The 24,189-nt window shown below is 43.2% G+C and overlaps 1 protein-coding gene across 3 annotated transcripts in view; it reads left to right on the top strand.

Annotated features, from left to right (window-relative positions):
- KCNK10 (potassium two pore domain channel subfamily K member 10) overlaps positions 1–24,189 on the top strand; it is a 358,851-nt gene that overhangs the window by 163,004 nt on the left and 171,658 nt on the right. For all 3 annotated transcript variants that reach the window (XM_069208135.1, XM_069208134.1, XM_069208132.1), the window contains one exon: positions 11,127–11,449. In XM_069208135.1, coding sequence (XP_069064236.1) covers positions 11,127–11,449 — 323 coding nt within the window. The remainder of the gene's footprint in view (positions 1–11,126; positions 11,450–24,189) is intronic.

Raw genomic sequence — 24,189 nt, 5'->3', positions numbered from 1 at the left:
GGTGAGTGACAGGATCTTCCTGTATGCGGACGATGTACTTCTGTACCTCGGGGATCCAGACTCATCCAGTCCTAGGATGCTGCAAATGCAAGAAGTGTTCATTATGTATTCGAGCCTCCAGATTAACCCCCAGAGGTCACTGATCTATCCCATAGCCTCATGCCCCGTTGATATGGCATGGGTATTGGGACTGAAGATACAATCTTATGGGTTTAGATACTTGGAATTGTTTGTTATGGGGAATGCTCAAGATTCCTTTGGTAGGAACTTGACACCACAGTTGGAACCCTTAGCGAGAGATGTTAGGTTGTGGACAACTGTCACTGTTAGGACAGTCAGCCATCTTCAAGATGGGTGCTCTGCGTACATTTTTCTACCAATTGCAAAATCACCTTTTCCCAATCACCAAATCCTTCTTCATGAAAGTGAATGTGCATCTCTGGACACTGTCTGGGGGAGCGGGATGCCACCATCTCACTGGAAGAGTGCTGCTGACCGATGTTTGAAAGTGGCATAGCTACACCAAATGTTCACCTCTTAAACTGGCCAGCACATCTTCTCATTATCAATGATTGGTGGTTCAGGGGGTTTACAGATCTGGCTTATGCCCTTCAAGGGAAAGCCACTGGACAGCAAGGTCTGCCACATCTGTTGTATGGGATTGAAGTTCAGGAATATTAGCCACAGGGTGTTCAGGTGGTGCTGGAAGTTTGGGAGACAGACAAAAAAGCCCTTGGTTGGGCGGGTAGTCTGATGCTGGAAACCCCACTCTAGAAAGGAACTTACCTCCCCAGTGTGCATGCCCTGAGAGGCTTTCGACCTTAGGTTATTGTTAGACCTGACAGCCTTAGGGTGGTCACCCCTAACTTTTTGCCTGCCTCCCTCTACTTTTTGGACACTGTTTTTGCTGGCTTTTAGACTCTGCACACTTTATCACTGCTAACCAGTGCTAAAATGCATATTCTCTCTCCCTTTAAACATGGTAACCTTGGATCATACCTGATTGGACTATTTAATTTACTTATACGTCCCTAGTAATGTGCACTATATGTGCCTAGGGCCTGTAGATTAAATGCTACTAGTGGGCCTGAGCAGTGGTTGTGCTACCCACTTAAGTAGCCCCTTTACCTTGTCTCAAGCCTGCCATTGCAAGGCCTGTGTGTGCAGTTTCACTGTCACCTCGACTTGGCATTTAAAAGTACTTGCCAAGCCTAAACCTCCCCTTTCTCCACATATAAGTCACCTCTAATGTGTGCCCTAGGTAACCCCTAGAGCAGGGTGCTGTGTGGGTGAAAGGCAGGACATGTACCTGTGTAGTTTACATGTCATGCTAGTGTAAAACTCCTAAGTTCGTTTTTGCACTACTGTGAGGCCTGCTCCCTTCATAGGCTAACATTGGGGCTGCCCTCATACAGTATTGGAGTGGTAGCTGCTGATCCGAAAGGAGTAGGAAGGTCATATTTAGTATGGCCAGAATGGTAATACCAAATCCTGCTGACTGGTGAAGTTGGATTTAATATTACTATTCAAGAAATGCCACTCTTAGAAAGTGAGCATTTCTTTGCACTTAAATCTTTCTGTGCCTTACAATCCACGTCTGGCTGGGCTTAGTTGACAGCTCCTTGTGCATTCACTCAGACACACCCCCAAACACAGGGTACTCACAGGGTACAGGGTACTCAGCCTCACTTGCATACATCTGCATTTTGAATGGGTCTTCCTGGGCTGGGAGGGTGGAGGGCCTGCTCTTACACAAAGGACTGCCACACCCCCTACTGGGACCCTGGCAGACAGGATTGAACTGAAAGGGGACCTGGTGCACTTCTTAGCCACTCTTTGAAGTCTCCCCCACTTCAAAGGCACATTTGGGTATAAAACAGGGCCTCTGCCCTACCTCATCAGATACTTGCTGGAGAAGAAACCTGAACCAGAAAATGCATCTTGCCAAGAAGAACTGCCTGGCTGCCTAAAGGACTCACCTGACTGCTTTCTACAAAGGACTGCTGCCTTGCTGTTGCCCTGGTGCCTTGCTGAACTCTTGCCTTGCTGCTGAAGTGCTCTCCAAGGGCTTGGATAGAGCTTGCCTCCTGTTTCCTGAAGTCTCAGGACCAAAAAGACTTCTCTTTTTCATTTGGATGCCTTGTGCGCTGAAAAATTCACTGCACGCCGATCCGGAAAGACGCCGCTCGACACGACGCCTGCGGTGCGACTGGAACTTCAAAGCACGGCCTCGCCTGGACAACCGCAGCCCGACTCCAGAAAGGAAATCAACACCTGCCGTGAGGGAGAAGATTCCACGCACAGCCCACCGGAACAACGCGCAGCAAGCCTAGGATTCCACGCACATACCCCGGGACATCTGGTAATCCCGCGAACCACAGAAAGAGACTGTCCGCGCGCCGGAAAATGCCGCCCGACTTCCCATGTGAAAAATAACGACGCAAGTCCATGTGTGCAGGGGAGAAATCGACACACACACCATTTTTCCATGTATCTCTTCTTCTGCGGCCCTTTGCAGAGATTTTCCACTTTAAACCAGGTACTTTGTGCTTGAAAGAGACTTTGTTTACTTTTTAAAAACTTAAGACAATTCATATCACTTTTCAGTGATATCTTTACAAATTCTTATTGCATCTGTATTCGTTTTGACCTGCAATTATCCAGATAAATATTATATATTTTTCTAAACACTGTGTGGTGTATTTTTGTGGTGCTATATTGTGTTATTGTATAATTTATTGCACAAATACTTTACACATTGCCTTCTAAGTTAAGCCTGACTGCTCGTGCCAAGCTACCAGAGGGTGGGCACAGGATAATTTTGGATTGTGTGTGACTTACCTTGACTAGAGTGAGTGTTCTTGCTTGGACAGGGGGTAACCTGACTGCCAACCAAAAACCCAATTTCTAACAGTTATGTTGTACAAACTGGAATATTGAAATAATTCCAGGAGATGCAGGGGGAGTATGATCTACACCTCAAAAATGTTCCAGTACCTGCAACTCTGACATGTGCTGACCCCGGTGCTATGGGAGAATAAAGAGATTCCAGAATTTTTTCCATTAGAGGCTAAGGGCCATATGTACGAACACTTTTTCCCATAGACACAGAAAGGGTAAAAACCTTTGCTACATCTGGCCCTAAGTTCCTTCTGACAAATATTGGCAAACATAAACTGCCACAGACATAAGATGCTTCTGCAAAACATGCTTGATCCAATGGGGGCAGTACGTAGGGCCTGGGAGATGGAGCTTAGAGAATTTGAGGTTGAGAATTGTAGAGAGGCACAGGAGACACCCAGAGAGCCAATCATAGCTTCACAACGCAGACATAATCAACTTAAAATGCTACACCGAATATTTTATACTAGAACCTGACTTTACCAAATTGGATTGATTTATAATGACAAGTGCTTTGTCAGGGAACTTGCCCCACACATTTTGGCACTGTCCTGCTCTCTCCCATTTTTGGGAGGCGGTTCTAGGGAGATTGGAGGGAGTGTTAGGATGGAATATACTGAGGGAACCCAAGCTAGTGCTAATGCATGTCGCGAACAATTAGGGGGCAAACGTTATCAGAACACTCCTATGGTTGGGTCTCATGGTGGCAAAAAGAGATATTGTGACAACGTGGAGGGATGTCATTGTGCCGTCAGTTTAGGGGTTGCTTATGAGCATGGATAACAGTATGGGCTTAGAGTGCCCCAGCTATTAGGCACAAGGGTGCCTCAGGAAACATTCTAAGGTATGGGGAGGGTGGTCGGATGCACCGGGAATATGCTTGGAACCATGCTGAAATGTACCATGGTTACTTAAGAGACCAAGGGGGGCATTGAGGGTTCCTGAAAACATTAGGAAAGAGGGTCATTACAATGCTGAGAATGGAAGGGTTTGAGGATAAGGATTTGGTGTTTATTCCAGATTTCGCCTGCTGGGTTCAAATGGTTTAAATGTTGATATGTATTGACAGTATATGCACTGTCATATGCCACACTATGGTTGGAAAACCAATAAAACCTTTATAAAAAAAAAGAATACCCTCATGCCCAGAGGTCTTTGCTGCAAGTAACTCAAGAGAGGTTAGGTTGTCATGTTCATTATATGCATAGGCAATAATGGTATTGGATGTGAAGCAAGGTTATTTTGTATTATATATATGAAAATATATATAAAAAGAGAATCTACCCTTTCCAATGGTAACCTTCTCTAGTGAATCCCTGCTTGCGTATCACTGCAGGAGTACGAATCCCAAGCAGGGATCCACATTCTTGACATTGGGCAGGGCAGCAGCCCCTTGGGCAACAGCTTTTGCTCCCTCCTTAATTTTGTGCCATAATCAGTCTTTCTGCTCCCCTGCTGACTAAAGCATTTCACCCCAATGGCAAGCAAGACAATATTTGATTTTGTTGGATGTTGTTTTTACAAATTAAGCCAGGAGAGTTTGGCTAACTCCCGGTAGCATCCCACTTGCAATAGTGAACAGCGTCACCTTTTGGGCTTGGGTAGGCTGCCACCTGAAAACACCTACAAGACCCAGACAAGACAGAAAACTAGACATCTGGAGGAGTCCAGACTGTGTGAGTCACAGCCATCCCACGCCATTTACTTACCCAAAATGCCCTGCAAACCTCAAAATGTTACTAAAGTCACACATTTTCCTTTCATTTCTGTGCAATATTATGTCGAAAAAAGAAATAAACAACAAATTTCCTACCACCTAGTGTTCCCCTCGGTGTCCCAATTAAAAATGATACCTCACTTGTGTGGGTGCCCAAACTAGAGTAAGCCTAAAAATGTATTTAAATAACTGCCCTTTGGAGCCCACTTTGGTTCCCGCTCAAACTATACACTTTCTTGGCCCTTACATTTCGTAGGCACTTGGCCCACCCACACAAGTGAGGTACCATTTTGATCAGACCACTAAGGAGAATGCCGGGTGGAAGAAAGTTTGTGGCTCTGTGCAGATTCCAGAACTTTCCATCACAGAAATTTGTGGAAAATGTGTTCTTTAGTCAAAGTTTGAGGTTTGAAAGGGCTTTTGGGTAAAACAACCTGGTGATAGCCACACAAGTCACACCACCGTTGATTCCCCTAGGTGTCTAGTTTTCATAAATGTATAGGTTTGCTAGGTTTCCCTAGGTGCCAGCTGAGGCTGGGCCCAAACCCCATAGCTACCCACTTCACAAAAAGCGGGTCCGTTTTGCATGGAAAAATGTGATGTATCCATGTTGCGTTTTGGGCTTTTTCCTGTCACGGGCACGAGGCCTACCCACACAAGTGATGAATTATTTTTATTGGGAGACTTAAGGGAACACAGAATAGTAGAAAAAGTGCTATTACCAATTGTATGTCTCTGCATTTGCACCTTCCAAACGTAAGACAATGTGTAAGAAAGAAGTAATTTTGAGCAATACCCTCTAATTCACATGGTAGTATGGATACGCACAAATTCAGAGATGGTATTATGGGTACCCACAAATTCAGAGATGTGCTTCTAAACACAGTAGCCTGTGCCCATTTCGGAAATACACTGGTTTCCTTGATACCTACTTTTCACTATTTATATTTCACCATCTGAATTGCTGTATACCTGGTACACAATGACAAATCATTGCAAGGGGCAGCTCAGTTATTGGCTCTGGGTACCTTGAGTTCTTGGTCAACCTACAAGCCCTATCCCTACAACCAGAAGGGTTCAGTGGATGTAGCGGTATATTGTGTAAAAAAATCTGCCATTGTTAGGAAAAGTTACAGATCAAAATGTAGACATAAATGGCTGTTTTTTTTAACTCAATTTCAATATTTTAGTATTTCAACTGTCAATTTCTATAGGAAAACCTTGAAAGATCTACTCAAAAGACCCCTTGCTGAATTTAATATTTTGTCTACTAGTCAGAAATGTATAGCTTTCCAGGATCCACTGTTGGCTTCACACCCATGTCTGCCACTAACTGTAGGAAGGTAAAAAGCACAAACAATAGGAAAAAATGGACTATGTCCCAGTAAAATGCCAAAACTGTGTTGAAAAATGTGTTTTTCTGATTCACCTCTGCCTGTTCCTAGAAGCTTGGAAGATGGTGATTATAGCATTGCAAACGATTTGTTGATGCCATCTGCAGGGGAAAAAACAGACACTTTCTTCTGAACCCCTTTTTTCCCATTTTTCCCCCTAAAATTAAAATGTATCCATATTTTGTCCATTTTCTCGGTTGCCTCCACTGAAGGGGTTAAAGCTAGCACAAGAAATGTCCCATTCAACCTCTCAGTGTTGTCTCTGTTCCTGGAACTCCCAGAGAGCTTTTTGAGGCAATGTGTTTTTTGTTTAGTTTGCTGGCCTCTGAACTAGAGTTTCATGAAGAGCTTCTGCAAACAAACAGATCCGGGTCTAGCCCTGCCACCTTAATCTCACTTGGAGTCCTGTGTGCTGAAATGCCAGACACTGGCAACTACTGTTCTCTCTGTTCTCCGCGTGCGCCTTGAAGTCCGGTCCTAGGACTCACCCAGTAGTCCACTCCTGCAAGTGCTGTCATCACTTCTGGCTTCGAGGCTCTAACTGAGCTGATCTCATCACACGCACAAATCTGCGGATCTCTAAACAATGGGCGTTGTTTTACTAGTATCATATGAGTTTGGAAAGAGACATGCCGACCCTTTAATCCCCATCAAGTCTGGGATGTTTATTTTATTATTTATATGTTTGTTCAGTGGGAATCAGCACTCAATGTTGTTGAAGCCCTGTGTAGGGACCTGTATAACATATGTTTATCATAACAGTGATACATAATTAAATATATGCATAACATGTTTTATAAACATGGCACCGGTGTAATTGTCAGCGTGTCACTGACAGAAACACATGCAGTGAATGCAACAAAGCAGGAGCTGTGGAAACCAGGAGTGACATCAGAAGAAGCGATATTACGAGACCCTACAAATAGCAATAACATGACATAACAGCGCTTACATGCACAACATACTAATGAAAGTAGGATGCCCTGAACTACGCCCTCAGGGTAGCAGTGGGCGTGTCAGACACTGGAAAGTCAAAATTAGTATTCTAACTCCAGTCCTAGAATATTTGGGAAAATAGCAACTTTCCCCCAAGTATTCCAGTGGGCTTGTTTAATATTCAAACTCCAGTCCAGGAATATTTTGAGGAAAGTTCTACATTCCCCAAATATTTTAGGAATGGCTGAAAAGTAGTAATTTTGAATGGGAGAAAGTGCCGTCCTGAGGGTGCAGCTCAGGGCCAAAAACTAGGAATACCCAATCACAGGGGCTAAAAAGCTGTCAGCTGGTGGGCGGGAGCAGTCAGAGACTGCACGGCCGTCAAGGGGTGGGGAGTAGTGACAAAGGGTGGCCCTTCATATGCTTAAGCGATGACACTATGGTGTCCATTTGTTACTATCTTATCAGGACTCCATGCTTCCGACCTTGAGCACTAGAAGGTTTCATGAAAGTCCAGGGCAGCGGTGATGCCACCATTCCAAAAAAGTTAAGAGGAAAAGCTAACATGGAAAATAAACAATCGTTGGGAACTCTTCGTGCAGAAGCAAGATGTCTTCTGAACACAAAGCAATTGCCAACTACAAAGACTACAAAGCTTTACTAGTATTTTAATTATTTCCCTGCTGTCTTAATGGATTAAAAATGCCACGGCTGTTGTAGACGCCGACTCTTTCCTTTAATGCGCACCAAGTGAAAGTGCTGCTTTAATGCGCCTTGCTCGGAGTACAGTTTCCCCTAAAGGGCGCCTTTGTGCACCTGTTTATCCAGCTGAAGCGGTGTATTCGTACACTGACGTGCTATGCAGCCGGCCACCGCGCCCTATTGTTCGTCAGCCCCGTGTATCCACTGAGCTGGCCGCCCTGGCGAGCAGGGCTCCTCCATGCCTCACTGTTGGCATCAAGATGGAACAACGCCCTGGGCTGCTCAGGCGGACAGAAACACACAGCCAGGTGGATCTGACATTTGAACTTCCGGTAAAAATTGATCACTTGCGGCGACGAATGCTGACGAGGCCTAGTTCCGGTTGCCTTTGCTTCATGATCTATCCTAAGCTACTGAGCGCAAGGGAAAGCACAGTAAGTGTGTTAGAGTTGAATGTACCCCTCGCCTTGAGAGCCTTAATGTTCATGTGTAGTTTTTTGAGCGAGTAAAATGGCTCATTGAAATGAATCAGCAGGTCATGAGTTAACAACATTGTTAGGTCAACTCAACATTACTTCGTTCTGAGGTCGGTTATTTGAACACCTTTAAGTTAGGTACTGCGACAGTTCTTGGAAACCACAGAAATGCGATATCAAGTGCTATTAAAAAACAATGTATTATTATTTACTTTTCCCCACTTGAAGGAAGGAGTTCAAAGGCACAGTAGGTGCCACAAGTGTGGAACTTTCCCTAACAGTACACATCTTATCTAGGGGTCAGCGTAAATACATAATTCCATATAGCATAATCATGCAGAATTATCCAACGATTCAAAGAGATTACACAGAATTAAGTGAAAAGAGTAAGTCCGCCTTTGGAGCTATTTTCTTAGGGCAAACATTCTCCCTCACGTCCAAAATGGACGCAAGGTTGCATTTCATGCTAAGAATATAGTGCAAATGTGACAGAACATAAATAGAGCAAGCAGCAGCTCGCTAAATGTGTTTTCGTGGCAGGATTTTTTTTCATCAAATTACTAAATTGCTCGGAATTATGCAAACCAGCATAAACACACTATTACCAGTAGTTCCAAGTGAAAGAGAAACCCAGAATTAACAAAACGGATCCAGTGACTCTGGCGAACTTGAAATTCCACCAAGGTCTGATCATAACCATATTCTAGAACACAAGCAAACAATCAGGTGTGAACTAGTTAAAAGGCATTTTTAGAGCAAGCGGGCCTGAGTACTTCTCACAGTTCCACCAGACAATGGACTTCATGTTACAAGTGCTACTAGAATACCTCTTGCCACATGTCTGATTTTCAAGAAAGACGCCTGTCCGCACATCTCTATGCGCACCATGAAATATACATATAATAGTACGGTTCAGGTGGTGCAGTGGGTTAGTCACTTAATTGCCCTATGCACATAAACCTTAGGCTAAAAGTAGTGTGCATGTGCGTGCTTCAGACTCAGGATTCCAAAAACTTATAATGGCTTGGTGCAGACTGATTCACAAACAGGCACTGGCAAAGCCAAAATATTAGCAGTTTGCATGGAGTGGTCTTGTCCTTGCTTGCCTCTTGTTGGGAGCAATGATGCAAAAAGGTGCAATGACAAGGTTACATTGTCCAGTGCCCGAGTGATGACATATGTGCACACACGCATTATCATGAAACTACTCTCATGAGGTACCATGCATGTACTTGCCTACTAAATAACTGGATATTGTCTGTCTGTTAGACAAGACTTAAAAAGGAGTGTTTTTTTCTGGAGCATGCAGTTTCATATGTTTCCTTTTGTGCTCGCTCTCCGGAGCTACGGGGCTGCCTGTGGACTGCTATCAGTTCTAAAATAACCCTATATTCATTCCATCAGAGGTGGTAGGGCAAACTCAAATAGCCATTAAAAACAGTGAGACTAAAATACTCATGTGGGGGTCATCCAAGATGCGGTTTAAAGTGCATGAAGCGAATGGCTGGAGATTCTGGATCAGAAGCCAATGTCGGAAGAAGACTAAACCAAAGCCCCTTAAAATAAGTATAATATTCGGTATATTCACCATGAATGATAGAAGTACAATATGCATCACAACAAAAACAAGCATTGACAAAGCCAATAGATATGACCTTTTTGACCTACTGGCTTTACCAATACCTTCTGCAACACAGCCTTCTTTTCTAAGGAGATCAGAAATCCCTCTTCTGCTGGCTTGCTGTGAGTGGCGGCACCTGCCTGCAAGTGGATACCTGGGATCTCAGTGCAGTGTATTTTCACCCCCACACCAGTGTCTGTGATTGGCACTGGCAAGAAAATATCAATAGTGCATCTATTCACCAAACCTCTAAGAGCCGTTAAGCCTGGTGGCAAATTAGTGTCCAGTGAGTTCAAGCCTCTAAGGCTAATCTCATGATGCAGCATCCCTCCACGACGAGGCTTGGACTATCTTCCTCTCTCAAGATTCCCAACTGCTCATGTTGTGGTGGATCACGGCCCCCGGCTGGTCATGTCCTCTGGGGCAGCACCTGACTTGCATTAGGCGGATTCTCCATGGATTTCTATCACTTTTGCCACCTGGGATTATAGGGGGAAACTTCGTCAATACTTTCACATCCCCCCTTGAGTCTCTCACTGAGGGGAGTTTCTGTGGGAGTTTCTCCACAATTGTTCAGCAACCTAAAACTGTTGTGGCATTAATATACACAGCAGTCCTGCTGCTGCCGCCTGCCTTGTCAGCTCCGAATACATTTCGTGGCTTTGTGAGCGCTGAGCCTAACCTCACTGTGAGTGTGAGGGCGGCAGCCGTGTAGCTTTGTTTTACGTGTATGAAAAACATGCGCCGCCGAAGCAGCTACAAAGTAAACACAGCGGCCAGATTTTAAAAATCTGCAGCTGGGCGTGTGCCCCGTAGCACCACATTCAGTATTTACCTTAATATGGGGAGACCCCCCGAAGGATCAAATCAATAACCAGGCCCATAAGAGGGAGCAGAACAATGTTGTAAAGCCAGTCTGGCCCAGTGTGCAAGTTTATATTTGTGTACGTTTCATGATTTTGTGTGGCAATTTATTTACATCACTTGCCATGCCTTATGAACATGATTTATTGGGCATCCCGTTATGAAATAAAGAACAAGACTATGGGAATGCTATCCTTTGGTGTTCCTATTGGCCACGAAAAGACTGGCAGAAATTGTTGACCCCACAAGTAAATTTACGGGAATATTTCTGCCATTTGTAACACCCAAACGTGATGAAAAATTAAAACGGAGAAAAAAAAAGTGGCCACTTATTTCCGAACATGAAATACTGCAAAGCATTTGTTGATATTCTAATAATTCTTTTTTCCACATAGTATTGAAAGCACTAACTAAAATTTGAAAAGAATATGACGGTAAAACATAATGGCTAGAGTGAAATATAAAAATTTCTAAATGACATCATCTGATACCTTCTTTCTTTTTTTCTCTTGCAGTGGCTGTTCCTACGTCAGAGCCCCCCTCTGACCCCAAGACCAATGGGCTTTACCCTGCCCACCGGCTCTCTGTTGCCTCGAGGGTCACAGTGGTCGCCAGCATGGACAACACCTCCTCCGGCTTGTATTCGGTCATGAAATGGAAAACGGTGCTCGCCATCTTCGTGGTGGTGGTAGTCTACCTAGTGATAGGGGGCCTGGTGTTCCGCGCTCTCGAACAGCCTTTTGAGATTAGTCAGAAAAACCGGATCACTGGTGAGAAGGCGAACTTTCTGAGTGGCCACTCATGTGTAACCATGCAGGAGCTGGAGGCGTTGATTCAGGTGAGTGATGGTCTCAGTTCTTCCTTACAAAAAAAATTATTATATGTTTTAAGCTGTAAAGAAACCCTAAATAACAAAAGTATTTCCAATTCCTATATTATGTCTTGTAGTCCATGGCCAGACTTAGAGCCACATTTAGAAGAAAGTGGTGCAGCGCGGAGCTGTGCCAAAATTGGGAGCACCACATCACTTCAGAAACGCAGGGATGCACCGTATTTTTGAACATACAGAGAACTCTTGTGTTTCTCCTAGCGCTGGCGCTAAATTTAGCTGCCTAGCACCATAGTGCAAGGGTGCCTGCGTTGCAGGGAATTGTTATTTATGTGCAGGAAGGTGCCCCTTCCTGCTCATAAACAATCAATAATGCTGATTTGTTACTTCTATGTGTGCTGCAGAAGGTAGCATGCATATAAGTAGCAAATCGTCATTGATGTTCATGTGCAAGAGGAGACACCTTCCTGCACATAAGCAATCATTTGTGGCATTTTGTTCTTTCTATGGGTGTTGCAGAATGCTGCACACATAGAAAAAGCAAAAAAGAAGGAGAAATAAAAGTATTTCTCCTTGTTGTGTCATGCTAACGCCTTGGCACTGCCTCAGGTTTACGAATCCTCACGAATCTGGGGCAGCATCAAAATACAATGGGTGTTGCAGTGGAACATCCACAGCAACACTAATTGAACGCTTCTGTGCCGCAGAAATCTGCATTGGGGAAGGTCCATATTTACAAGGGGGCATTAAACCATGCTAAACCGCTTAACGCATTAAACCATGCTAAACCGCTTAACGCTGCCTTGTAAATATGGAAAATGGCACATCGCTAAAAATGATGCTTCGGTGGGGCTAGAGGCTTGTAAATAAGTCCCTTAGTGAGCTGAGCATACCTTAAAGGATCGCAGCTTACTAACAACAGTTGGCCAACTCAGCCCAGGGTATGCAAAAGTCATCTTGACGAGTCTCTCTTATGTGCTGGCCTTATGCAGCTGGGAAGGAAACTCACAACCTCTAGCAAAGAACATCTGTCTTTGTAGGGTTTTCTTGTATACAGTGTAAATCTCTGAGGAGTGCCGTAGGCCCATTTTTGACATGAGATTCATTTTTAGGTAGAGCCTCTCTGACCTGTCTGGCTGTGAAAGACCTATTGTTAGCTTACCAAGAACTTCTTGTTTACTTACTTACTGTCCTTTGTTTACCAATAATTAACTTTATTCTCCTTCTCATTTGCTTGTTTTTAGTTTGATGGCTTCCCTGGTCATCTTGTGTTTGTCCCTTTCCTGGTGCAAAGCCTCTGTACTTGTGCCTTTACTGGTGCTCACTTTCAGGGAACTAAGGGCCAGATGTAGGAAGGTTCCCTTTTGCGAGTTGCAAATTGCGGGTCCCAGCGACTCGCAATTTGCAACTGGCAAAAGGGAATGCAGAAAGGTGTCTCAGACACTTTCTGCGACTCGCTATGGGGTCGCAAAGACCCACCTCATGAATATTAATGAGGTGGGTCGCAGTTTGCGACCCCATAGCGAGTCTAGGCACTCACGGGGATGGTGGCCTGCTGGAGACAGCAGACCACCATGTCCGTGACTGCTTTTCAATAAAGCAGTTTTTTTTTTTCTCTTTGCAGCCCGTTTTCCTTAAAGGAAAACGAGCTGCAAATAGAAAAAATACTGAAACCTTTTTGTTTCGTTTTTTTTCAGAGTAGGGAGTGGTCCATAGGACCACTGCCTGCTCTGAAAAATTATTTTTGTTTGCATTCACAAAGGGGAAGGGGTCCCATGGGGACCCCTTCCCATTTGCGAATGAGTTACCATCCACTTCAAGTGAATGGTAACTGCGAGTTGATTTTCGACCGCTTTCGCGGTCACAAATCAACTCTACATCACGATGCGGTCGCAAATAGGAAGGGAACACCCCTTCTTATTTGCGAGTCGGAAACACATTTTGTGAGTCAGTTCCGACTCGCAAAATGTGTTTCTGCATCGCGTGAGGCCTTTTGCGCCTCGCAAACGGCGTTTTTCGCAGTTTCGAGGCGCAAAAGGCTACCTACATCTGGCCCCTAACTTTTTCTTTTTTCTTAAGTACTCCATGAGAATGCATGTGTTTTCCTTTTGTCTTCCTAATGCGCTTGTTGCATCTGTGCTCCATGTTAGTTTCTGTGGTCCGTGTGCTTCCCCTTTCCCTGCAATCCCTGTTGCTCAGTCACAACTGTGTGCTTCTCTCTCCTGTGCTCCATGTTAATCTTGCCTGTCTACTTCTCTCTTTGGCCTGTGTTGTTCTCTCTCTTGTGTGAGTAACCTTGACTCTTCTAGTTTCTCCCTCCCCCTTGTGCTTCATTTCCCTTCCTCCTCACCACACCTACTCCAACCCGCTCCTGGGTTGTCCCTCTCTCCTCATTTTACTCCCAATAAATGAGGCAGTATTTTGCATGATTTTTGTACTCGAAGCATGGTGGCTCAAGTAACATTTTCATGCAGAAGACCACCTAATACATTGAGGAGGTATCTCAAATTACCTTTGTACACAAGGGCACACTTCAAGTGCTATCGTGAGACATTCAAATGTGCTATGCATTATGAAAGTAGCCCACATACATTTCTATGTGCGAGCATACCTTGTGTACAATTTTCTCACTGGCAAGCATCCAATCGTAACACATAATATGCATAATAGCTGTGATGTATTACTCATGGACAAAATTACGCAATTTTGCCCACTCCTGGTGCTAATCTGAAACGTGGATTAAAAAACCCAAGCCCACCCCTTCTAATTATTTCTGTCCCTGGAAACTGATCCTTCTTTCCATTGTAGAATTAACAAATTGATTACAAGAATGAGTTGCTTGAGCAAACGAGCACAATATCATTCCATTAACTCATGGTAAGTTTTACAATATAACGATGATAATGTTCCACAAAATTGCTGTTACAGTCATGGCATGGAGGTTAATCAGCTTGGGTCCTTGCCACCGTGGCATGCTTTTATTGACATTTCCATGCTTATTCGCAAGGTGAATCAGTTACTACCTTTGTCCAAGCTATTAGTTGGTGAGCTCTAAGTCACTTGTCAATAATAAATAATGAAATATACATTACTGCCCCACTTAAGAGAAGAACCGACGTAGGAAGTCTGACCTAGAAAAGGATCCCTTGAGCCACAGGAGTTTAGAAGGGTTAAAAAGTGTCCTCACGCTTATCAATCCCATCTTGACTGATCTTGATAGAGGGCTGGACAATTCAAATAGAACCCTTCCGAAACATTTCCTACACATTCTCTTTATTACTTGGACATTATAGTCTTGTTTGGCTCTACTGCTACTATTGATCTACAAAAGGCTTTGACCTCCCTTAATTTAAATTTCAAATGAATTACTTTATAATGATTTTGAATAAGACAGTGGAGTTGACTTGTGACCCTCTATAGCATGCGCTAAAGGTTAGCTTTTGATGTCGAGGCACTGAAATGTCTCAATATTGCTACCCCGATATTCTCCTTGACACAAATATATATTTGATCCCGTTAGTTGACCTGAAAAACAAATTATTAGATATTTTGAGACAGACATTAAGTTTGAAAAGAACTGTGGTACTTCATGCTTAACACCTAAAAAGCTGTATTTCGCTAAAGCTAATCTGGCTTTGATATATGAAACTCCCATTTGGTTACCATTTTTCTCCAATTGAATTCATGTACCGAAGGGGCTTGAGATACGTATCTTAGGAACTAAGGGCCAGATGTACGAAAGGATTTTACCCATTCTGTGTCTTTGGGAAAAAGCTTTCGTACATATGGCCCTAAATGTGATAAGATTTGTATTAGTGCTGTGATTCAGCTTATATTATTACAGTTTGAGAGAAAAATATTTATCAAATATTGAATCATCTGAATGAGATATTGACCTCCTTTTGTTATATGTTTCTGATGACATTCCAAATGGTCGGCATCTTCAAGGAATTCTTTGTCACAAAAGCAAATGGAAGATAAGTCTCTTTTTAAATAAAGGGGAGTATGAGCTGAAACCATTCCTTAGGTCTTGCTATGTGGCCTATATAAGGTAGAGGTGAAACAATTGCATTTGACGTTTATAACAACTCGGTGTTGTAGATGGTCATTCATTCAACTCACTTTCAGACACTAACCTGCCTTTGCAACCCGAAGGTTTTTGAACAAGAGATATCCAAATATAGCTGTCCTGAAAACTCTTTGAAGCTTATGTAGAATCCCACTCAAAATCAAGAGGAAACACACTGCAGTGGTAATAATGTTTTATCCTCCTGCATTTGATTTTTGGATAAAATATAAGCAAACAGATCATGTTAAATCTTCACAGCACATTTTTGTACATTTCCCTGCATGGCATTACCATCAGCATTTTGCATTTGCTGGTGGCAAAGAAGCATAGATTTTCTGTTGCTGTTATGTATTATTATCTCATCACTGGTGTGGGGTTACTGCATCACATGCCATTTTACCTCATCTAACCACATTTTTCCTATTTAGGGCACAGATCTAAATCATGGTCAAATTTAATTAAAGCTCCTGGTGCACAACCCTCCCAATATCATCCTTAATGAGCTCTCAGTTTCCCTTTCTCCAAACCTGGGACCTTCGCTGGTAAGAATGCTTAGTGGGTTGGAATACCTGCTGTAGAGTGTAATTTACAGGTAACATTTGAATCGACCTACAGAAGACCCAAGACCTCTTTTACAGTTGGGCGCAATGAAACATGCACCATATATCTGCATACATTATGGCCACCAAAATCCTGGTTCCCTTGCCTCTTTCAGCGGTGTGGAACTGCAGTATTTCTGCCAGCTGCGCTATCACAGACTGAATCCCTGGCTCTGCCATCAGAAACACCTTCAGTGCCGGTCAGCTGCTGGCATCTGGCAGTCAACATGGCATCAGAACGTCCACCTTTTTAGGGTGGGCCTTTCAACACTAAGTCCACTGTATTTCTTCCATCACAAACAGCCATACACATCAGGATGGTCCTGAATAGAAATAAACTATCAGTATCCGCCCTGCGCTAGAAGAAATCTCTCAACGCATATAGAACATTGTTTTAGCATTTTCATAAACACAGACTTTCACTTTAGGAGTCTGTCTTTAAAAAATATTTAAAATGCCGAGTGGTCTGCCATGGTGGATTTGCCAGCATTGTGGTGTTTGTCATCAGAGTCTCTTTCTACACAAAAACCTCCATCGACCAGGCACGTAGATAAGAATACTCCAGATCGATGCTACTGGGCACTCGGAAACACCCTCGCTGAAGAGCAGCTGCTGGCATTTGGCAGCTGACATATTGTTGAAATGGCAGTGCTTTTTAAGGCAGGAAGCCCAACCGCCCAACGTCATGTCCGCCATGTTTTTTCTGTCCTGTGGCTTGTGTGCATGCCCTAGCATTCTTGTGCATGAACATGAAGAATGTGCTCCTGCTGTGGTGGTGGGAACACATTCAGTGAAAATTCTCCACCAACACTGTAGGAAGGGAGAATATAGTTGCCCCTGGGTTGGCAGAGGTGGTGCCTCCATCACCCTATCAGTCTGGCATCTTGCCCATCATTCTCTGCATCTATCCCCTTAGGGCCTGATTGTGAATTGAGTAATAACGGATAATCCTGCGTTATCCTTTAGGAAATGCTAAATCCGTAATAAAATACAGTGTGGAAATTTGCTTCCCCAAAGAGGCAGCATCTTGGAGGCAATACCAATTCTGACTTGAATATGAGAACAATTGTGTACTGATAAAATACACCACAAATCACAAAGACAATGTTGAGTTTGTAATGTATGTTTCAGGAATGGTCGATGCCAGAGGATAGAATGATACATGATAGGATAAGATGGACTCCTTGGTGATGGTGGGGCTGTGCAAACTCGTGATACACTGAGCACACATAAAAAATCATGACTGAAAGCGAAGAACTGCATGCGTGAAATTGCACATATTCATTGTGCGCTATTATTGATAGTAACAGCCAACATGGGCCAGCTACGAAAGCTCTGTGTAACTTGAACTGTGGTGACTTCTCACATTTGTAAGGAATTTTTAATGTCTAAACTGGAGTCCCGGTTGCACAAAAATATTCATCTCTATGTTAATGTGAGACATGTAGAGTATCCTTGCGGAATAGTGATCACCCAATTCTGTCAAGGATATCTTTTCCTTTCTCCCACTGTGCCTCTAATGCCTTCCCTTAATAAAACACCAAAAGCCCAGAGGTTCTTCAGCCTCTGAATAAGTGAGGTGGAAAGAGAACTTGAATTGAAACACACTTTCTTTCACACTGCAATGTGGCTGTTCAAATTAAACCCACAGACTCTGTTCAGTCACTCATTTTAAATTAGTCTCCATAGCATTTTGATTACGAATTATTTTCCAATTCCTAAAAAGTCATCTTAAAGTGGAATCATTTTTTTACGAGGCATACTTTGCAATCACTAAGGCAAAAAGGTTACTATATTTGGGCTTTTCCGTTGTGAATACCTTGAGTTTCTGTTGTTAATGCTTCGATTTTGTTTATTAATTGAAGGTTTTCTGCCATACAGCTGACAACATGACAGACACTTCCTAAGATGGAGCTGCAAAATCATTTCTGTTGCATGTTTTCCACTCCGTGGCTGCTACGCACAGGTGTATGACAGAACTACACATGCTGGAACAACGCACGGCTTAAAAACGTGGTCGTAACCACAGCCGCGTCTTTTCCGCTCATGCCTTTACCATGAATGCCTTTACTATGAATTGAGTTATAAAAGCTGCCTAGTAAAGGCATATGTGACAACGGCATCACGGTTCTGTCATAAACCCCCCAACCTGCCCTGAGGCCCCAAACTACCTCAACCCCTAATAGCTAAACTACCCCGCCCCCCACCCAGCCTAAGCCCTAAAAAAAATACCCTGACCCCTTCCCCCACCCCAAAAAACGTAACTACCCTGACACCCCCACCTGCCCTGAGGCCCAAAACTACCCCCATCACTAATGGCTAAACTACCCCCACCCACCCTAAGCCCACATCGAAAATTACCCCGAACTCCCCACCCCGCCGTAAAAACTAAAGTACCCCAGCACCCCCCACCAGCCCTGAGCCCTACAAATTACCCTACCCCTAATAGCTAAACTACCACAAAAAGCCTTAAAAGTTTAAACTACCCCAACCCCCACCACAGCCTAAAAAAAACTACCCAGAGTCCCCAGCCCGGACCTAAAAAATTAAACTACTATGTCCCCCCACCTACCGTAAGCCCTAAAAACTAAAATTCCCTAAATCCCTTCACCCCTGCCCTATAAAAAAAATAGCCCGACCCCCCCAAATACCTACCCAAAGCACTTAAGCCACCCCCACCCCGAAAAACTACCCCCAACCCTGCCCCAGCCCACTTACTTCACCACGTCCTCTCTGGCTCTCTGCCTTTTTCTGCGCCCTAACCACACATATACGTAGTTTGGCACATGTGTGGTTAAGGCACAGAAAAAGGCGGTTGTTGTTTCAGCAAGCGTGTTTACGCTTGTGTGATAAACGTCTTTGTTGTTTACCACACGTGGTTGAGGACGTTTCCCCTACGCACACCATGTCCCATGCAGGAAAAATTATCAATGTCAATTAGTGTGAGGGAGTTCCTGTGTGGCTGAGACCTAGCCATATAAGGGCCCAGTTCCAAATCATTTTTTTATTTGGTCTTGTAGGTCTTAGATTTGTGTCTAGGTCGCACTATCCAGTCCTCAATTCCTTCAAGTATGACATTTCAGGAAACTGTGTGTAACTTTATATTCCTGAACAAGAACACGTGTATATAAGCCTTTCTGCACAACTGGCTGCACTTTAGGAGTTTACTGACAATGAAGAAAAGACCACAAAATCATAATAAATTAGTGTGTGATTTATTTGCTGTGCCCAATCATGCTAACCTCCTCATTCTGAATTATATGTTTACAATCCATTTGCATCTCTTGATATCATTCTATCCTCCCCACTATATTGCTTTCATTTAAAAAACACATTTTTTTTCTCATTGGGAACAAACACTTCTGATTTCATTGCCACACCAGAAAGAAGGATAACCTATTTTGATAGTATTTTTCAATGCCCATTGTTGATATAACAATACATTTGTAGTTTTTATTAGGGTCAAGCTCGCAATCGCTCTGGCCTGTTGTAATCTCTTTGTGGGCTTTTAACCATGCCCACTCTTGGTATTAGTTGTTTGTTGTGCTTGTTTTAAATGCTTCATTTTTATTGATGCATTTTGTGAAATGTCCCTCCGTTGTGTGCTGGGGTCCCTCCCACAGACAATTTCAGTAAGTGAACATTTTTGTTGGCCATCACACTACGTCACGATTCCTCCTGTTACGGCATGTGATGGCCCGTCCTTCGGTTTCGGTTTGCCTTTCATCCCAGCCGCAATCCTTTCTAGACATTTACGCAGGGAGCCAATAACTCTCATGCCTATGGCGGCAGCGGCGCTTTGAATTGGCTTACTTCTGTCAACAGTTTTATTTTTCATTTTCAATTTATGTGGCAAGAAAAGTCGATAGGATTTTACAAGCTAATAGCTTTAACTCGAGGGAACGCGAGACTCATTGCATTGCAAATGCTTGTTAAGTAATGTAACCGCCTTCTCAAGGTCGGACTTTTCTCCTGTAGATAGGCTGATAACCGATACCTCTGCAAGACCTAATGAGCTTGCGGTGGGTAGAACTACAATTTTTAACAGAGTTAAAAAGCTTTGACCTACACTTCTTACTTAAAGTTGCAAAAATTATCACAAGATTTCAACTGAAAATGTTCCTTTAATCCATTTAATGGAAACATAACATTGAAATCTAAAACGCATGACTTGAACGGAAACGTACCCAAAAGGCATTACCAGAAAAATGCATACACCATACATCCATAAATCCTAATTGCCAAAGTACAAATAACAATATGCAATTTCTCATTCTAAGAGCAATATATAGTTGTGTATCCACTAAAAAAGTGACCCGCTTTTTCATGTGTTGGCCAGCAGGCCGAACAAGCATTGGCAAACTCAATAGGTCTAGCTTGCATTATGACCCTGAGTACAGTACTGATAAAAGCCTGATGTTTTGATTCATTTTGTTCAATAACAAAAGTTATTGGTGTGTAACTCGAATATCTTGCTGTATAACCCAGAAAGTGCCCCATCCTTTTAGTTGTGCAAAAAACAAGATAAAAATGTTTAGATCTTGCAGGGCCTGGAAAAAATAAAATGAATGATGTTAAAATGATGAAAATGATGATGATCATCATTATTTTTATTAATACAAAAAAATGATGGTTGATCTCGACAACAGACAGAGTGCTGATTTCATTCACAGGCTTAGATACATTGAAGTTTCTGGTAAATTAGCAAGAAATGTTTAATATTTGGAAATAATGCAAATCCATAAAATCCCGCCAGGCCTACTTGCTTGTCTGTATGGGTTATATGACGGAACACCGAATCTTAAACTACTACTAACCTTAACAACGAGGTCGGAACACCGACCTCGTCTTTACTACTAATGATTTTACCACGAATGCCTTAACAACGATATTTCGTTGTAAAGGCATTCCTGATAAAATCATTAGCAATAGGCACCATTCACCCTACATCCCTCACCCCACCCCACCCCCCCAACCCCACCCCAAAACCTAAAACCCCCTGACCCCCCACCCACTCCCCAAAACCAAAAACGCCCCACCCCCTAACCCCACCCTAAAACCTAAAACCCCCTGACCCCCCACCCACTCCCCAAAACCAAAAACGCCCCACCCCCCCAACCCCACCCCAAAACCTAAAACCCCCTGACCCCCCCACCCACTCCCCAAAACCAAAAACACCCCACCCCCCCAACCCCACCCTAAAAGCTAAAACCCCCTGACCCCCCACCCATTCCCCAAAACCAAAAACGCTCCACCCCCCCAACCCCACCCTAAAACCTAAAACCCCTGACCCCCCACCACCTCCCCAAAACCAAAAACGCCCCACCCCCCAACCCCACCCCAAAACCTAAAACCCCGACCCCCCACCCCCTCCCCAAAACCAAAAACGCCCCACCCCCCCAACCCCACCCCAAAACCTAAAACACCCTGACCCCCACCCCCTCCCCAAAACCTAAAACCCCCCACTTACCTGAGTCGTCACCTTGTCATCTGCGTCGTCCTCCTCAGCTGACTCCCTTGTTTGTACCTTAACCATGCATGTTCGTTGTTCAGGACATGCGTGGTTAAGGCACAAAATAACGAAGTCGTGGTTAAAGAAAGCGTTGTTCCGCTTTCGTTAACCAGGACTTCGGTATAAAAAATTTGGCATAAAGGATGTTTACCGTCTGTATGTCTTTCATTGTTCCTGTCTCTGCTGGCCTACCCCATTTGGTTTCATTGGCTTGAATTTGGTACTGTCTTCTTGACTGTCTAGTGTTTTTGTATTTAGAGTTATTGCGTGTCTGTCGTTTAGCTGTTATTTTTCTCCACCCTCTGTCTTTCACTTCTGAATGTTCCTTTCTGTGACATCATTCTCTTTCGTTTCTTTTGTACTTTCCATATTTTTCTAATCTCATTCTCTCCGTTCCACCACCACCGTTCCTCCTATCTCTTTCTTAGATATAATACTGTATAATATGAAAAACAAGATGAGTCATGGAGGTGTCTCAAAATGTTCATTCCTGATCTGAAGGCCCAGCTGGACTGCACACATTACATCACCAGCACTCCCCACTAAGTGACACTCCCGGGAATGAGCTCTCTAAACTCATCTGATCTCACACCATTTACTAGAGCGCATATCCGGGAATATCCACAGGAGTTAATCCAATGAAGTAGCCACCGGATCTTGGGCCAAGCTTCAGCTGTCAGATTGTACCTGGTTCATTGTTTGACTTTTCTATAATCAACACAAGGGCCTAACACGAACACATATATTTATCTAAACTCCTATGTAGTTGTTTTCCGCCCAAGAAGGAAGAAGCAGCTGGCCATTGAGTATCCTTTAGAAGTTCGGTTTGTAGCCATTGACTATATTGTATCGACCTCGTCCTCGTAAAAATTGTTCTAAAAGTTTAATTTTAAACTCAGAATGCGTGTCTTTTTAATTGTGCCTTACTCAAGTCTCCCCTGCCCTGCTGAATGATATTCAGATCTAATCCACACCACATTCCTCAGTACAAATCTAATCGACTATATACATTTTGGCTCACAGTACTTCACGTTTTATAACGCCATTTCGTTGACTTACTTTTCCAGTTAACTTGAGCCCTTTTTCGTTTATAATACCCTGATCTTATTCATTTTACTTCATGTTAGTATGTTTAGGTGTAATACATTTCAACATCTTCTATTCTTTTCTGATCATTCTGTTTGGTCTAACTAGACCTACTCATTTCTCCCTCCCTTCACCCTACTGAAGATTACTAAAGTCTGTTTTACAATGGTAAAGTGTATTTTATATTCGTTCGCTCTACTCAAATTAACCATACTCTGTTTCAATCTTTCCATTATATTTCTGAGCTTTATGAAACCCTGCATGTTAACTTTCGATTACTTTGGAGATTTTAATTGACTCTTCTTCAGTAAAATGTATCTATCTTATTTTGAACTATTGTACTCTATGCAGAGGAATAGCTGACTCGGCTTTTCAGCGCTGTGCTATCAGTAGTGAGAAAGCAAGTGCTCCTGTGGCAGAAGAATACCTTAGCCTGGGTAGGTTGTGGGTGAATGTTCTTAGTAATTGATGGGTGGTGTTGGAGAGCTTTAGTGAATCGCTTGCACACCTTCTAGAATGCGAGGCAGGCCAATTGCCCTGCAGAATTGCGCATGTGTAAAGCAGAAGGTTGTAGCAGCCAACAAAAAACTAATCAATGGCTAAACTTTGTATGGGCCACATTGGATACGTATATGTCAAGAGGTATGTCTACACATAATTGGTTGTATGATGGAGCATGGTCTGTTGTAGTGCCGTTGTGAGCGTGTTGTGAGTGCTGTTCTTGGTGCGTGTCCAATGTTCCCTCTAAAGTGTGTTGATGGATGTTGTATGCAGGAACCACTGAGTAGTGCCAGGACTGCTGTTGGGGAACTAGTGCACATGAGCAGGACTGGGATCCTATTTCTACCACACACTAGGCCCTGTTTGCCTCCATTCTTTCTCACATACCTTACTATTTCCAGCTCAGTAGTAGCTTCATTCACAGCGTTTGTGTAATATTCCCAGAAAAGGCATATGTCACCCAAATCTTTGTTTTTGGCACTACGATTTTCCTGATGCAGAATTTTATGAACAGTAAAATCATGCATTGGGAAAGCTGGAATCTCTAGGACAACTGATGCTTCTTTCGTTTCATTATTTATCCATTTGGAGAAATAACATTCCACGAACTTTAAAGTGTTTCATTCCTCCTATAACCCTGGAACAGATTAATATATTTATTCGTGCCCTTACCTGGAGTAAATCTCTGACAATTTATGTGGTGGAAAAGGACAGAAGAATAGGAGAGCAGTTTGTGAATGCCCACAAACTGACATGTTTGTAGGCGTTCAGAAACATTCAATACTAAACACACTTTGAAACATTCTCTCCCCATCCTATGCATAGGTTTTACTCAGTGGGAATGTTCTGCCACGGAGTAAAAGTCTTTGTGACTGCCAGATCACCTTTTGTAAATAGAGAGCAGTCGTGGATGTAGACATTTTGAATTGAAAAAATCCCTCTATAACTGGAAATGTCCTTGTGAATTTGGCTTCTTATGCCT

The sequence above is a fragment of the Pleurodeles waltl genome, chromosome 9 (assembly GCF_031143425.1).
Source record: "Pleurodeles waltl isolate 20211129_DDA chromosome 9, aPleWal1.hap1.20221129, whole genome shotgun sequence".
Classification (NCBI taxonomy): domain Eukaryota; kingdom Metazoa; phylum Chordata; class Amphibia; order Caudata; family Salamandridae; genus Pleurodeles; species Pleurodeles waltl.
This window is presented reverse-complemented; position numbering and strand designations above follow the sequence as displayed.